The following is a 15,188-nucleotide window of genomic DNA, read 5'->3' as shown; positions in this document are numbered from 1 at the left end:
TATTATGGAGTATATGATATACTAAGAGAGGTTTTCATTTTACATATACAGTGATACCTTGTCTTACAAACTTAATTGGTTCCGGGATGAGGTTCTTAAGGTGAAAAGTTTGTAAGACGAAACAATGTTTCCCATAGGAATCAATGGAAAAGCGATTAATGCGTGCAAGCCCAAAATTCACCCCTTTTGCCAGCCGAAGTGCCCATTTTTGTGCTGCTGGGATTCCCCTGAGGTTCCCCTCCATAGGAAACCCCACCTCTGGACTTCCGTATTTTTGTGATGCTGCAGGGAAATCCCAGCAGGGGAATCCCAGCAGCGCAAAAACGAGCGCTTCGCTGGCAATGGAAGTCCGGAGGTGGGGTTTCCCAGTGAAGGGAGCATCAGTGAAATTGCAGCATCACAAAAACACCAAAGTCCTCAAAACCCCACTTCCGGATCTCTGTATTTTTGCGATGCTGCGATTTCACTGAGGCTCCCCTCGCTGGGAAACCCCACCTCCGGACTTCCGCTGCCAGTGAAGTGCCCGTTTTTGCGCTGCTGGAATTCCCCTGCTGGGATTCCCCTGCAGCATCACAAAAACATGGAAGTCCAGAGGTGGTGTTTCCCATAGAGGGGAGCATCAGGGGAATCCCAGCAGCGCAAAAACAAGTGCTTTGCTGGCAATGGGAGTCCGGAGGTGGTGCATCCCAGTGGCGGCGGTGGGTTTGTAAGGTGAAAATAGTTTGTAAAAAGAGGCAAAAAAATCTTAAACCCCAGGTTTGTATCTCGAAAAGTTTGTATGACGAGGCGTTTGTAAGACGAGGTATCACTGTATATAGAATCTCTATTACTTATATGTTAGGATATTTTATTAAGATTTAGATAGATTTTGTTAATGTTCATATTGATACAATGTAAGGTGGAATACAAGATTTTTTAGTTAGAGGTTTAATAATTGATAATGTTGTATGAATTTTACAGATTTTTTTGTCTAAAAGAATAGAGAGAGATAAGAGCCTCCATTGTAGCTTTAACATGGAAAAGAAAAGTTTTATATATGTTTGATTATAAGTATTGTTTTAGTGTTTGTAATTATGTATTGTTTTATTTTATGGTGGAGAAAAAAAAACCTTATACTGAGAAACAGGTAACACTGGTTTAAAAAAGGAACAAAAACAAGAACCAGCCACTATGAATGAAATAAAATAACTCTTTAGGAAACTCTACATGTACAATGTTGCAGAAATCTGTTCTGCAGGGAATTACAAAAAGTCAGGAAAATGTCTGATTTAAGCCAGGGGTTCCACCCATGAGGTCTGCAACATCTGGTTCAGAATTGGATGCTGGTATCAGGTCACCCCGAGAACATCCAGGGGCAAAGAATAAAAGGGAACCCTTTTCCTCCAGCTTTGAAAAGCCAAATATGCCCCGTTTCTCTGCTGCTGAAGGAAGTTGATTCATCTCGGGCTTTCTTGCTCTCTCTCTGCCTGTTGTTTTTCCTAATATTAATTCAAAACGCCTCTTATTCTTTTGTGCCCTCTTTAGCAGCTAGTAATGAAGCTGAGGCTTTGAATATTTATTTAATTTATTTATTATTAGAGTTGAAAGGGACCATGCAGGTCATCAGGTCCAACCCCCTGCTTAAGCAGGAAATCCTACAGCACCCCAGCCAAATGGCAGTCCAATCTCCTCTTGAAAATGTCCAGAGTTGGGGAGTTCACAACCTCCGCTGGCAGGCCGTTCCACTGGTTGATCACTCTGACCGTCAGGAAGTTCTTCCTTATCTCCAGGTTGAATCTCTCCTTGGTCAGCTTCCAACTGGTGTTCCTTGTCCGGCCCTCTGTTGCCCTGGAAAATAGTGTGACCCTCTCCTCTCCGTGGCAACCCCTTAAGTACCTGTATACAGCTAGCATGTCTCCCCTAGCCCTTCATTTTACTAGACTATCCATGCCCAGTTCCACCAACCTCTCCTCGTATGGCCTGGTCTCTAGTCCCCTTATCATTTTAGTTGCTCTTTTCTGCACCCTTTCCATCTCTTTTGAAGTGTGGTGACCAGAACTGGATGCAATACTCCAGGTGCGGTCTGACCAGGGCCTTATAGAGTGGTATTATTACCTCTCTGGTCTTGGAGTGTATCCCCCTGTTCATGCAGCTTAGGATTGTGTTGGCTTTTTTAGCCGCAGCTGCACATTGCTGGCCCATGTTTAGCTGGTTATCCACCAAGACTCCAAAACAATGTCTCCAAATCATATGCTGCAACGTTCTACCTGTCAATGACTACTTCAGCTTCAACCACAACAACGCAAGAGCACGCAACAGATTCAAACTTAATATTAACCGCTCCAAACTTGACTGTAAAAAATATGACTTCAGCAACCGAGTTGTCGAAGCGTGGAACTCATTACCTGACTCAGTAGTGTCAACCCCTAACCCCCCAACATTTCTCTCTTAGACTATCCACGATTGACCTCTCCAGGTTCCTTAGAGGTCAGTAAGGGGCGTGCATAAGTGCACCAGTGTGCCTTCCGTCCCCTGTCCAATTGTCTCTCCTTATCTCATTTATCTTTTCTTCCTTTCAAATATGTTCACCTACACTTTTATATCTTTTCTTCTATTCTTTTCTTTATTTATATTATTACATATCTATTCTCTTCAATGTGTATTATGTATTGGACAACATAAATAAATAAATAAAACAAAATAAAATCCCTTTCCCAGTCATTTATGGTGAGTGTGGTTTCGCCCAGGTTGTATGTATGTTTTGGGTTAGCAGAGTCCTTTGGATATTGAGATGGGTGGTATGCAAGGTTTTATAAATCAAATGAAATGAAAATAGCAGAACTGGCAGCCATGCATTTTTCTGATCAAAATCCGATTTCAGTTTGAAAACAGCAGGACGGAAAAGAGGAAAGGAAAGGCTCTATAGCGTTGACCCAATACGGATCCCCCTGGTAGCTATTATCCTACCTGAAGGGTCCTGGTATTAATGTTTGCAATTGGGAACGCAACTAATGACTTCTCTAAAACTGAGCTTGGCAATTCAACCGGACCCATGCAGGTGGGTTCTTTGGCTGTAGTCGTTCTTTATGGATCTTTATTTCTTGCAGTCTCCTATCCAAGAATTAAACAAGCCTGCCTGCACTTAGTTTGCGCCTGTTTACCTTCTATTGCCTGTACCGGGTAAAATCAAAATCCTGGCACACTTTGCAGTTCGTCAGAACTCAAAGGAGATAGTTTTATTTTAATTTTATTATTTATATATTTTTTATTTATTTCGTCAAGTACATATTGGAGGTATGTAAAGATATACAGTGGTCCCTCGATTTTTGCGGGTTTGAACTTCGCGAAACGTCTATACAGTGGTACCTCGAGATACGAGTTTAATTCGTTCCTGACCTGGGCTCTTAAGTCGAGCAGCTCTTATCTCGAACGACTTTTCCCCATAGGAATTAATGTAAATAATTTTAATTGGTTCCAGCCCTCAAAAAACTCACAAAGTTAGTCTAAATTATGCAGAAAGACAAGTTTTTAATGAAGAAATGTACATGTACATATAAATGAATAATGAAGTTTCTTTCACTTAACTTGTAAACTTTCTTAAACTTTTAAATTTACATATGTTCAACTTCTCTGCCACCCAATCCTGTAGGACAGAGGTCCTCAACCCTTTTTGCACCAGGGACCGGCTTTAAGTGATCAAGAGAGGAATGGGATAAATGAATGGACGGAGGGTGGGAAGGAAGGAAGGAAAGAGGGAAGGGACAGGAACAGAGGAAGGAAGCAAGGAAACTTATGAAAGGGGAGAGTAAGAGAGGAATGAGTGAAGGGAGGGAGGGAGGGAAGAAGGTGGGAAGGAGAAAGAAAAGAAGAAATAGAGGAAGGGAAGGTAAAAGAGAGAAAGAAAAAGAGCTAACTTCCGCGTTCAGCTTCAGGAGACAGCTGCGAAGCCGCGCGCGTGTTTTAAAAGGTTGCAGCCGGCCTGGGGGGCTCGGGGGGGTGCTGGCAAGCCCCCCAGGCTGGCTGCAAGCACCCCCGAGCCCCCCAGGCCGGCTGCAACCTTTTAAAACACGCGCGCCGCTTCGCAGCTGTCTCCTGAAGCCGAACGCGGAAGTTAGCGTTCGGCTTCAGGAGACAGCTCCTTGGCGCTTGTATCCCGAATTTGGGCTTGTAAGTAGAACAAAAATATCTCTCCCCTCCCAGCTCTTATCTCGAGTTGCTCTTAAGTAGAGCAGCTCGTATGTCGGGGTTCCACTGTACCACGGTTTTTCAAAAATATTAATTAAAAAATACTTTGCGGGTTATTTCCCTATACCACGTTTTTTCCCACCCAATGACGTCATACGTCATCGCCAAACTTTCGTCCACCTTTAATAAATATTTTTTTAAATAAACTTTAATAAATAAACATGGTCAGTAATAATCTAAATGGTTGCTAAGGGAATGAGAAATTGCAGTTTAGGGGTTTAAAGTGTTAAGGGAAGGCTTTTGATACTGTTCATAGCCAAAAATAGTGTACAGTATTTACTTCCGCATCTCTACTTCGCGGAAAATCGACTTTCGCGGGCGGTCTCGGAACGCATCCCCCGCAAAAACCGAGGGAACACTGTAATAATATTCATATACATGCCACTAGTAAAAAATAAAAGAAACATTAGGACAGGGGATGGAAGGCACGGTGGTGCACTTATGCACACCCCTGACTGACCTGGGAGAGGTCAACAGTGGATAGTCCAAGGGTAAAGTTTTGGGGGTTAGGGGATGACACTACAGCCAGGTAGTGAGTTCCATGCATTAACTACTCAGTTGCTAAAGTCGTGTTTCCTACAGCTGAGTTTGGAGCGGTTTACTTTAAGTTTGTATCTGTTGTGTGCTTGTGTGTTGTTGAAGTAGTTATTGAAGGCTTTCCACTAACTAGAATTCAGGACCCCTTCCCAAGCCTGCATTTTTAAAGGTCACACCATTCAGATTAATAATGGCTCAATTGGCCTATAATGGTCTATAATTTCCACACTCCCCCCCAAGATTTATATAGCTTTCATGCGATCCTGGCTGGCTGGAATTAGTAGCCAAGTTCTCCTAAGAGATGTTAGCGGCCATAGAAACTCCTAGCTCGCATTCTCCTTCCAATGTGGGTTCGCTCCCTCTGGCGTTACAAAGGGGATATTTTGGAGACCAGGAGAGAGGCGCTCAAGGGCCAAGGGGTTCTCCATGGGAAGCAGTCGAGTCCCACTCTTGTGCTTTATGGGGGCAGAAAATCCCACTCCACTTCGCAGGAGTTCATCCTTCCTTTCGGGCAGAAGGGGAAAGAGGATCGCCCTGCGGTTTGCTTGGTATGGACAGCGGCCGGCCTCCAACTAGGGACACACGTGTGCGCGCAACCACACGTGTGCAAAGCTCCACAGAGAGGCCGGCGACGCAGCCCTCCCGTCCCAGCTCACACTTCCAGAGGCGAAGGCCCCCAACGCCAAACTCTCGGACCCCTCCCGCACCCCCAACAAGGCGCGCGCGCACTACCTGCCCTCCGCCTCTCCCTCCGAGGTTTAGCCCTAGTCCTCGCGGGCACCCTGTGACGGACAGATGCCCGCCCCAGTCATTTGCCGAGACTCGTCCCCCCCCTCCCACTTCGGTCCCGCCCTCCCTCCCTCCTCCCCCGGCCCCCGCTTTTGCACCGAACATCCGGGCTCCTGCCTCTCCTCCAAACACCACACCTCATCCTCCGTTCACCCCCGCCTTTCCCCTAATCGGGGTGGAGGGGGGGGAGAGGAAAAGGGGCGGGCTCCAGGAGGCGCGCGGGGCGGGCTCGTGCGCGCGCCCTGCCTGCTTTTGCCTGCCTGTTCATGGCAACTGCAGCCTCAGTCTCGCCTCCCGCTCGTGGCGGCAGGCGCGCTGCTCGCCCGTTCCCCGAGCGGCCGAGCCGGCCAGCGATGCCGGAGAGGCGGGCTGCCAATCGCGCACCGTCTGTCCCCTGCAGCAGCGCCTCCGCCACCTCTTCTCCCGGCCCGAACGGCATAGGCGGCGGCGGCGGCGGCGGTGAAGGAAGAGGAGGAGGAGGACGTGACCGGCGCCGCAGGAGCGACTCGCGCCCCGCTTTGATAGCGATGTTGGCAGCCGCCGTTGCATGAGCGGTTCCTGCTCTGGGAGACGCCCGGAGTCCCCGAGGCAAAGTTTGTTTCTGCTGCTTGTCGCCGCCCCTCGCTCTGGACTTAGGCGCGCGGGCGGGCGGGCGAGCGAGCGAGGGAGATTTAATTTAATTGGGGGAGGAGGGGGAGGGGACGGGCAATTGTGGTGAGGGGGCCACGCCGCGCCTTCTCCTCCGCCTCCTCCTCGGCGTTTCCCCTGCCCACCCACCTCCCCCTCCTCCTGCCGCCTTGGCTGCCGGATAAGAAGACCAAGTAGAAGAGGGACGCTTTGGGGAAAGGGCGCTCGGCGGAGAGCTCGCTGCCTCTCCCTGCCTGCCGGCACCCAGCGGATCCGGAGAAGCGGATCCTCTTCGGATCAACCCATCCCTGCGAATCGGAGCGGCAGCCTTGCGCCGGGAAAAGCGGGCAGCTCGCGATCCACCTGTCTTGAGGATTTTTTAAAGCCGCCCCGACACATCTTCCCGGCTCTCTCCTGTTGCAGGACTTTTAATTCTGCTTTTCCCCAAGAGAGCCGGGGAGGATTTTAATCCTCCCCTCTCATTGTTATCGAAAAGGACCGAACCAGTGGTGTTTTTTTAAAGTCTTCCCCCACGTCGCCCGTTCATTTCTCCCCCGCCGATACCTTCCCTCGCACCAGCAAGACCAGAAGGAAGAAGAGACGGGGAGGAAAAAAAAGGGACAATGAATATTTCGTGGTTAACTTTCGTCTTCCTTTTGGGAAGCATTTGCACACGTAAGTATGGGGAAAAAGTTTGCCAAGGGCACCTCCTCCTTTGTTAATAAAAGCCAAAAAGGGGATGTGCGAGCAGGGCCTTAAAATAATCCTATTATTCACAATAACTAATGGCAATAATAGTGATTCCCAGCGGCATCCTGCAAACACCCAAATCGGGGAAATGCCCCAAAGTGTTTAACGGGGCGAGGTTGGTTAACTGGGGGAAGGAACGGAACAAAAACAAGCGCACTTTGGCGCTGCAGGAGCCGCTGGGGGCAACCGTGGCTTCTGGTTGCCGCGTGTTTTGATCGCGGATTGAAACCACGGGAGGGAGGGGAGCGGGACGTCCGTTGGAAAGGCCGGTGCGCTTCGAAGAAGAGCGCACGGCGAGGCTGCTTCCCGTGCGAGGCATGTGTTGGGGGAGACAAAGCTTGAGCCGGGAGCCTGGAAGGAAAGGAGAGCGCGGCTCAGCTTTCCCTTCGCCTCGCGTGCTCCGGGTTTTCGCCCTGGCGATGGAGAACCTCATTTTCCCTCCAGCACAGGAGCCGGGCGCGCGAGGCCTCGGGGGGGTTTTTGCTACCGGCTCTCTCGCCAGGCGATGCTTCGCTTGGAACAACGGGGCGCGCGCGGTAAATGCAGGAGCTTGCAAACCAGATCTCTCCCCTCCTCCCTTACAAATTCCCCGGGGATTCCTTTATGCTCGCGGTTCCTCCATCACTTCCTCCCTCGCACCCCCCCCCCCCCCCAAAATATAAAACGCCCGGCTGGTGTGTGTGTGTGAAAACGGCCACCCGAAATCCTGCGGGCGTTCGAGACGCACCGCCGGGCTCCCTTTACCCAGCTGGCTGCGGGGAACGATTTTTGCGTCTTTTGAAAAAGCGGTTCTTTTTGAAAGCCAGGTCTTGTGGCGATCCGACGCGTTTTTATTGGCGGCAACTACCCGGTGGCGGCTGTACGGATCGGAGCGCTATTTTCAAACCAGTTTGCAAACGTTTGCTGGCCCGGCGCTGGGGAAAGGGAGGGAGAGGGCCCCGGTGACTCTTTTTTTTCCTCCCTGGAGCAATCTTTCAACTTTCGCCCTGAGTCGGAGCCGGGTATTCTTAGAGGTTGGAGGGGGGGGGGTAGGGAAGGAAGCACGTTAGCCGAGAAGTTGCAAATGTAAACAAGCGGGTGAGGGTGTCGGCCGGGGTTTGGCAAGGCCCTGCTCCAAAAGCAACTTAACCCGACGGAATTTTATTCCGTGCTGCTATGCATGGAAGGCTTCCCAACAACCCCCCCCCCAATTTTTTTCCCTTTTCCCAAACGAAGCTCGACTGTGTGGATCGGGAGGGGAGGTTTCAGATTGCTTTACATGTATGCCTACCTGGGCCATGTCTCTGTTTTCACTATTTTGGTATTTCATCCCCGATCCCGATTTCTAAAGAAAGGAGCGCGGGGGGGAGGGGGGAGTTGCGCGTGCATGGGGACCATGCAAAAAAAAAAAAAAGGGGGGGGGATTGTCTTTCATCCCCGGGTTGCAACTTTGCTGCCACTCTTCCCCCCCCTCTTGTTATGGAAATGTCGCCTTTATTGTCCCATCGCACTGATCCCGCTGCAAATCTGCTTCCCCCCCCCCACTCCTCCCGCCCCAGCTTTGAAGAAGAGAAGGAGGAGGTGATGATGGCGGGGCGGGAAGCGGCGTGTTGCGCCTTCCTTTCCTTTTTGCTCGGCAAACCTTCCACCAGCGCCGGGCGGGCGAGCATTGGCGCGTAAGGGGTGGTGGTGATGGTAGAAGGGGGCGCGCAGGGTCTCGCCAGCCCAGCTTTTGTTATGCGTTCTTCCCTTCCCTCTACCCACCCCCCACTCCTTGTTTGGATGACTTTAGGAGCTGGGGGAGGGGTCCGCGGAAGGGGGGGAGGGAAGAGGAGGTATCACCCTTCGGGGAGGTGGGGGGGGGGGAGGTTGAAACATTGGTAGCCGCCGCCGACTTGGCCGGAAAAAAAATAAATAAAAAAGACCCGCGGCGCGCGCAACAACGCCGATCTCGTGGCCGCGGGATAACAACAACAGGGAGCGCTGACGTCACTGTCCGGGGAGGGGAGGGGGACGATGGGGCTTGTGGACCCTTCGAGCATTCGCACGGCTGCATAACCCCCCCCCGCACCCCAACCCCGCAGGGAACCTTCTCAAGTCTTATGGGGAAGGGAGGAAAAATTGGTCCTTCTATTTGGCGAGGGTGCGTGGTCCTGAGCTCGCTTCGGTTTGGGGCATCACTTGTCCCACGCTGCCCTTCGCCCAGCTCGTTTTCTGCGCGAGCATCTTTCCGCAAAGCCTGCTCGGTTTCCTTGGAGGGGGGTGGTTTCTCCCCCAACCCCTTTTACCGGGGGGGGGGGTGTTGTACCATGGGATGCTCCTCTCTTGGGAACAAGGCCTCAGGATGCTCCTTCCACCCGGGCATTGCCTCCCTCCCCAAGGCACTCATGGAGGAGGGGAACCCCCTCGTTCCTCCGTGGCTCTTCAGTGCCACGCTAGGCACAGTTAAGTAACCCACCCCGTCTCCCTTTAACCGTTTCCTCCCTCCGCTTCAATGTCCGCCGGCTCCTGCAGATTCTTTTTTCCGAGCGGCCTCGGAATCCCGGCAGGGGTTAAAGCCGGCGAAGTGGCTGCTTCGCTGCGTTTCCTTTGTTCAGCGTAGTACCCATTATACATTCGCTGTCACTGCCTCCTCGCCGGGCCCCGGTGCTGTAAACAAAGCTCCCTCGCTCCATTTTCCTTTTTCACTCCGCTCCCCCCCCTCCCCATTTTAATGCAGCTGCAATGTTTGCACACGCACGCACACACACAAAAAAGCGTGTTTTGCAAATGCGTGCTTAGTGGGTCCAAACACCCAGGACATTGCTTGAATTGAACTGGTGGGGGGGAGGAATCCTGCTGGTGTGGAAAGCCCATTGGTACCATCTAGAGATTTCTGGAAAGACCAGGATAGGTTGGAGCAACAATATTAGATATGTGCCTGTCGGCTTGCGGTATCAAAATTCTGCATGCCTGCAGTCGCCAACTGCTCCCCGTTTTGGAAACATGATTTATATGAAGGAGCTATTTTTAGGTCATCTCCCTCCTGTGTGATTTTTTTTTCTTTTTGGTTTTAAAAAGATTTCTTTTTAAAATCCGCTGGGCTTGCTTGCTTACTTGAGCAGAAAAAAACCTGCTTATTTGTCCTTCCTATTGCTCTCTTAAAACAAAACTGGTGTTGTTTTTTCCCTCTAAATGTTGGAACCCTGCTTATATTATTATATCCGTGCTGGAATGCAATTAAAAAGTTGCCTTTCAGAGACAAACGCATGTATGGGGCTTTCGCTGGCTTTCTTTTAAAAAAAATATGTAATTCTGAAAATTTAAATAAGGATGAGAATAGTGAGGCTGTCCTTAGGGACAGGTAAATAGTTAACCTCAGCTGCCTTTTAAAAGGTAGTTTTAAGGAAGCTTAAATTCCTATAATAGCTGCCTAGAATTGCTTAGCTAGAAAGCTGAAGTGTTGAAGCCTTGTGTTTGTCTATGCATGATGTCTCTACCTGTGCATGTCTTGTGTATTGCATATGTATAGCCCGTGATACTAATAACCTGAATAAGTAACTAGCAGACTGTCACTGCTGGTTATCTCCCCCCCCCCCCCCAAAAAAAAAAAGAGCCATCAGTCTGCTTCCTAAAAGAGATGGCATTCCTGCAAAGAAAACAAAATATGGTTGGGTACTTTGCTTATCTATTTGAGTATACACACACTTGCTGATGGCTGGGTCCTTCTCTATGCTTTTGTTTGCCAATTATCCCGTAACTCAACTCTTCAATTGTGAACAGATATCTGCCTTGTAGGAAGGGCAGTTCCTGGTGGGAAACAACAAAAGTTCACCTTGCTTTCTCACAAAAAGCAACCCACTGTATTTCAAGCCCTTTCCCAGCACTTCCAAGCACTTGATAAATGAAGCCTCCCTTCATTTATCCTTTTCCCACTTTCATTAGCTCGCTAATTAAACTCAACGAGCTGCTGTGCCAAAGTTAATGGTGGCTGGGTCTTTAAAAACACAAAACTCTTTTGAGCTGTTTTGTCTGTTAACAAAAATCTATGGTTAAGATATAGATTGTGCCAATTCAAAAAAATACCAGGACTCTTTCACCATTGTGGTACTTACTTTAAAGGAACTTTATGCCCAATGAATAGTCCTCCTAAACCTGTTTACTAAAGAGAAACGCAACACTGAATTTAGAACTCAGAAAAAACAAAATTGGTGTGATGGCTGAGGTTTAGGACAGGGATTTCCAATCTTTTAAAACTTCTGGACTAAAACTAAATCTCCCAGAATTCCCCAGCAAACTATTCTAGAACTTGGAAGTCCAAGTTTTAAAGTGGCCAAAGTTGGATGTTTTTTGTTTAAAAGAACTTTCTCTGATTTAAAAATTTATTGCTCACTATAGCTTACAGCTATTTATTTCACAACTACTTGACGTTAAAACGGGACTGGGGGGGGAGGAGTGATCTAGAACCAGTCCTCGCACTTATGATTATCAAAGCTATTGCCATGGTTACGTGCTCAAAATTCAGGTGCTTGGCAACCAAACTATGATGGATTGCAGATCCTGGATTCATGTGAGTCCCGGGTTACAATCTTCGGAGCCAGCTTCCGACAACCACATTCAGTTAATAACTGTGGTTTGCTTAAGGACAGTAATGACAAAGAAGGTCATAAAATCCAGCATGACCTATTTAACGGCCAGTGGAAATCCTGGTCCCAGTTTGATTGCCACTGGACATTAAAGTCAAGGACTCCCTGTAATTCTGAATAAGCTGGGATGACAGGCATGGCATTGAGCTGGAGAGGTCCCTCCTCTTTCCATCAGCTGTCACAGCTGTGTCCCTGAACAAAACAAACAGTTCTGAAAGAATTGGAAAAATTAAACTGAAGGACAGAGTTTCAGATTGCATTGATAAATGGGAACTCCGGTGCAAAGATAACATTCATTATTTTACGTAGGTTGCTGGCTTGGCACTGTTGCAAAGAAATGGGAGACTCTATCTGTTTTTTGTATTTAAAGCTATGTTTTAATATCTGGCCATGGCCAATCGTGGTTTGCACAACAAGGGGGAATTAAGAAGCCAAAATAAAGTGGGGATCAATTGAATTAAAATATGTTTTGCCTTCCGTTAGTGTAAGGCGAGGGATTTTATTAGAATGTACATTGTCAATCTAGTGGCACTTCTGTGTTAGCAAAAACTTCAGAAGAGAAGGATGTAGGGGTAGTGATTACTGACAGTCTCAAAATGGGTGAACAGTGCAGTCGGGCGGTAGGAAAAGCAAGTAGAATGCTTGGCTGCATAGCTAGAGGTATAACAAGCAGGAAGAGGGAGATTATGATCCCGCTATATAGAGTGCTTGTGAGACCACATTGGGAATCCTGTGTTCAGTACTGGAGACCTCACCTACAAAAAGATATTGACAAAATTGAATGGGTCCAAAGACGGGCTACAAGAATGGTGGAAGGTCTTAAGCATAAAACGTATCAGGAAAGACTTAATGAACTCAATCTGTATAGTCTGGAGGACAGAAGGAAAAGGGGGGACATGATCGAAACATTTAAATATGTTAAAGGGTTAAATAAGGTTCAGGAGGGAAGTGTTTTTAATAGGAAAGTGAACACAAGAACAAGGGGACACAATCTGAAGTTAGTTGGGGGAATGATCAAAGGCAACATGAGAAAATATTATTTCACTGAAAGAGTAGTAGATCCTTGGAACAAACTTCCAGCAGACGTGGTTGGTAAATCCACAGTAACTGAATTTAAACATGCCTGGGATAAACATATATCCATTGTAAGATAAAATACAGGAAATAGTATAAGGGCAGACTAGATGGACCAGGAGGTCTTTTTCTGCCGTCAGTCTTCTATGTTTCTAGTGTAAATTCCTCATTCTTGCCTCTCTTGGCTCTCTAGTGGAAGGAAGCTGTGGGAGATTGTATTGTATTGCACGTGCTCTTCGAATTTTCCCTTAAAAGTCCTTCCACCGGTAGCCTTTAGTTTACAACTGCTGTTTTATGATCCTCCACACATCTGTATAACACTCCTGGCTGCTCCACGACTGGATTTTGGGTAAGTCGGTTTTGTGACCAGTTGTGATGTCCCACAGTCATTTCTCAAGGTTTCTGTATAACAACAGCCACAACTCATTTAAACCAGTGGTTTTGCTTAACAACGCTAATGCTTCCTTAGTAGTTGCTGCATTTTTCTTAACAACCACTCTGTTCAGCTTGCCTTCAGAGGTTGTGAGAGCTCCAACAATAGAGACTTTCAAGGGGAAGTTGGACTGACATTTGTCAGAAATGGTGTAGGGACTCCTGCTTGAGGAGGGCGGGCAGACTAGATGACCTACAAGGTCCCTTCCAACTCTCTGTTAATTCACTTAATGAGTTTATTTATTTATTTATTTATTTATTTATTAGATTTATATGCCGCCCCTCTCCGAAGATTCGGGGCGACTAACAACAATATAAAAAGACAATGTAAACAAATCTAATATTAAAAATAATCTAAAAAACCCCCAATTTTTAAAAAACAATCATACATACAAATATACCATCTATAAATTCTATAAGCCTAGTGGGAAGGGAAAATTTCAATTCCCCCATGCCTGACGACAGAGGTGGGTTTTAAGGAGCTTGCGAAAGGCAAGGAGGGTGGGGGCAACTCTGATATCTGGGGGGAGTTGGTTCCAGAGAGTCGGGGCCGCCACAGAGAAGGCTCTTCCCCTTGGTCCCACCAGATGACATTGTTTAGTTGACGGGACCCGGAGAAGACCCACTCTGTGGGACCTAACTGGTCACTGGGATTCGTGCGGCAGAAGGCGGTCCCGGAGATATTCTGGTCCGATGCCATGAAGGGCTTTATAGGTCATAGCCAACACTGTGAATTGTGATCGGAAATTGATCGGCAACCAATGCAGACTGCGGAGTGTTGGTGTAATATGGGCATACCTTGGGAAGCCCATGATTGCTCTCGCAGCTGCATTCTGCACGATCTGTAAAAGTACAGTGGTACCTCGGTACTCGAACGCTTTGGTTCTCGTACATTTCGGATAACGAACAAAATTTTCGGCAAAACTTTGCTTCGGTATCTGAACAAAAATTTGGATACCGAACAGCCAGAGAAAATTTTGTTCATTATCCGAAATGTTACCGCCGGGGGCTGCTGCAATCCCGGCTGCTTCGGGGGGCTCCTTTCCTCATTGCTTCCTCTTATTACCTGTAAGCAGCTGCAAAAACTTTCTCCTTCCAGGCGGCAGCAATGGCGGCGGCTTCCCTTCGAACAGCGCCGGGAACGTCACGTGATGAAGGGAAGCCGCTGGAGCCATCTCAGCAGTTGCTGCCACCGTTGCCGCCGCCGGGAAGGAGAAAGTTTTTGCACCTGCTTACAGGTAATAAGAGGAAGCAATGAGGAAAGGAGCCCCCTGAAGCTGCTGGGATTGCAGCAGCCCCCACCCTTCCTGCAGCTTGGAGTAGCAAATTTATTTATCCCATTGGAAATAAAGAAAATAGATTTAATTGGTTCCCAGGGAGTTAACAGGGGCTGGGAACAAATTAAATCCATTTCCATTATTTCCTATGGGATAAATAAATTCGGTACTCGACCAAATCGGTTCTCGACCACAGTTCTGGAACGAACTGTGGTCGAGTACCGAGGTACCACTGTATTGTAAAACAGGCTGCAAAATTTACTTCCAGCTATACTCTGCTTATAACCATAATGGCTTAAGCCTGGATTTCCAGTCAGTTACAAGTTAAGGACTACCTGCAATTATTATTTTTTTATATAAACCAGGAATGCAGCTAAATCCTTCAGAGGTGAATTGTGTCTTTTTAAATTCTCAAACATATACAAACACAAAGGCGGCTGTGATCCTATGACCCAAGAATCTAGGGTTTGGATCTAACCATGAACGTTACTGAGAAAAGTAACTGTAATAATCCAGTGATTTTATTGTAGTTTATTTCATGAAACAAGCCACATCTTGTTTCATGAACTGGCGCGGGCTTAAGAAACGTTAGAAAATATGGCAGCATGACTTTAATATTGCATTTAAAAATTGCCCAGTTTGTTTATATCTGTTGGTTGGCCGAGGAATGCTTCTATCTTAACATATTGATAGGTACAGAATAAATGCCGGAGTGAAAATGCTTAGCGACAGCTGCAACTTGTTGGGGGAAAAACATAAACTCTCTTATTTAGTGACAAGGAAGCCATGACTGTCAATAAAAAAAATTAGTTATGGACAAATCTCATCTGTTTAAATGTCAAAATACAATGTGGAATCTCAACCAGAACTTGGA

The 15,188-nt window shown here is 47.6% G+C and overlaps 1 protein-coding gene across 10 annotated transcripts in view; it reads left to right on the top strand.

Annotated features, from left to right (window-relative positions):
• Positions 1 to 5,730: 5,730 nt before the first annotated feature.
• ACVR2B (activin A receptor type 2B) overlaps positions 5,731 to 15,188 on the top strand; it is a 127,958-nt gene continuing 118,500 nt past the window's right edge. For 5 of the 10 annotated variants that reach the window (XM_070727812.1, XM_070727811.1, XM_070727809.1 and 2 more), the window contains exon 1: positions 6,254 to 6,852. In XM_070727812.1, the coding sequence (XP_070583913.1) occupies positions 6,801 to 6,852 (52 nt within the window). In that variant the 5' untranslated portion in view covers positions 6,254 to 6,800. Of the gene's footprint in view, positions 6,853 to 15,188 lie in introns of all 10 variants that reach the window. The other 5 variants (XM_070727815.1, XM_070727816.1, XM_070727813.1 and 2 more) reach the window with 5 other exon arrangements.

Source organism: Erythrolamprus reginae, chromosome Z, assembly GCF_031021105.1.
Source record: "Erythrolamprus reginae isolate rEryReg1 chromosome Z, rEryReg1.hap1, whole genome shotgun sequence".
Classification (NCBI taxonomy): domain Eukaryota; kingdom Metazoa; phylum Chordata; class Lepidosauria; order Squamata; family Dipsadidae; genus Erythrolamprus; species Erythrolamprus reginae.
The sequence above is the reverse complement of the archived record's forward strand: the minus strand, read 5'-3'. Positions and strand labels throughout refer to the sequence as shown.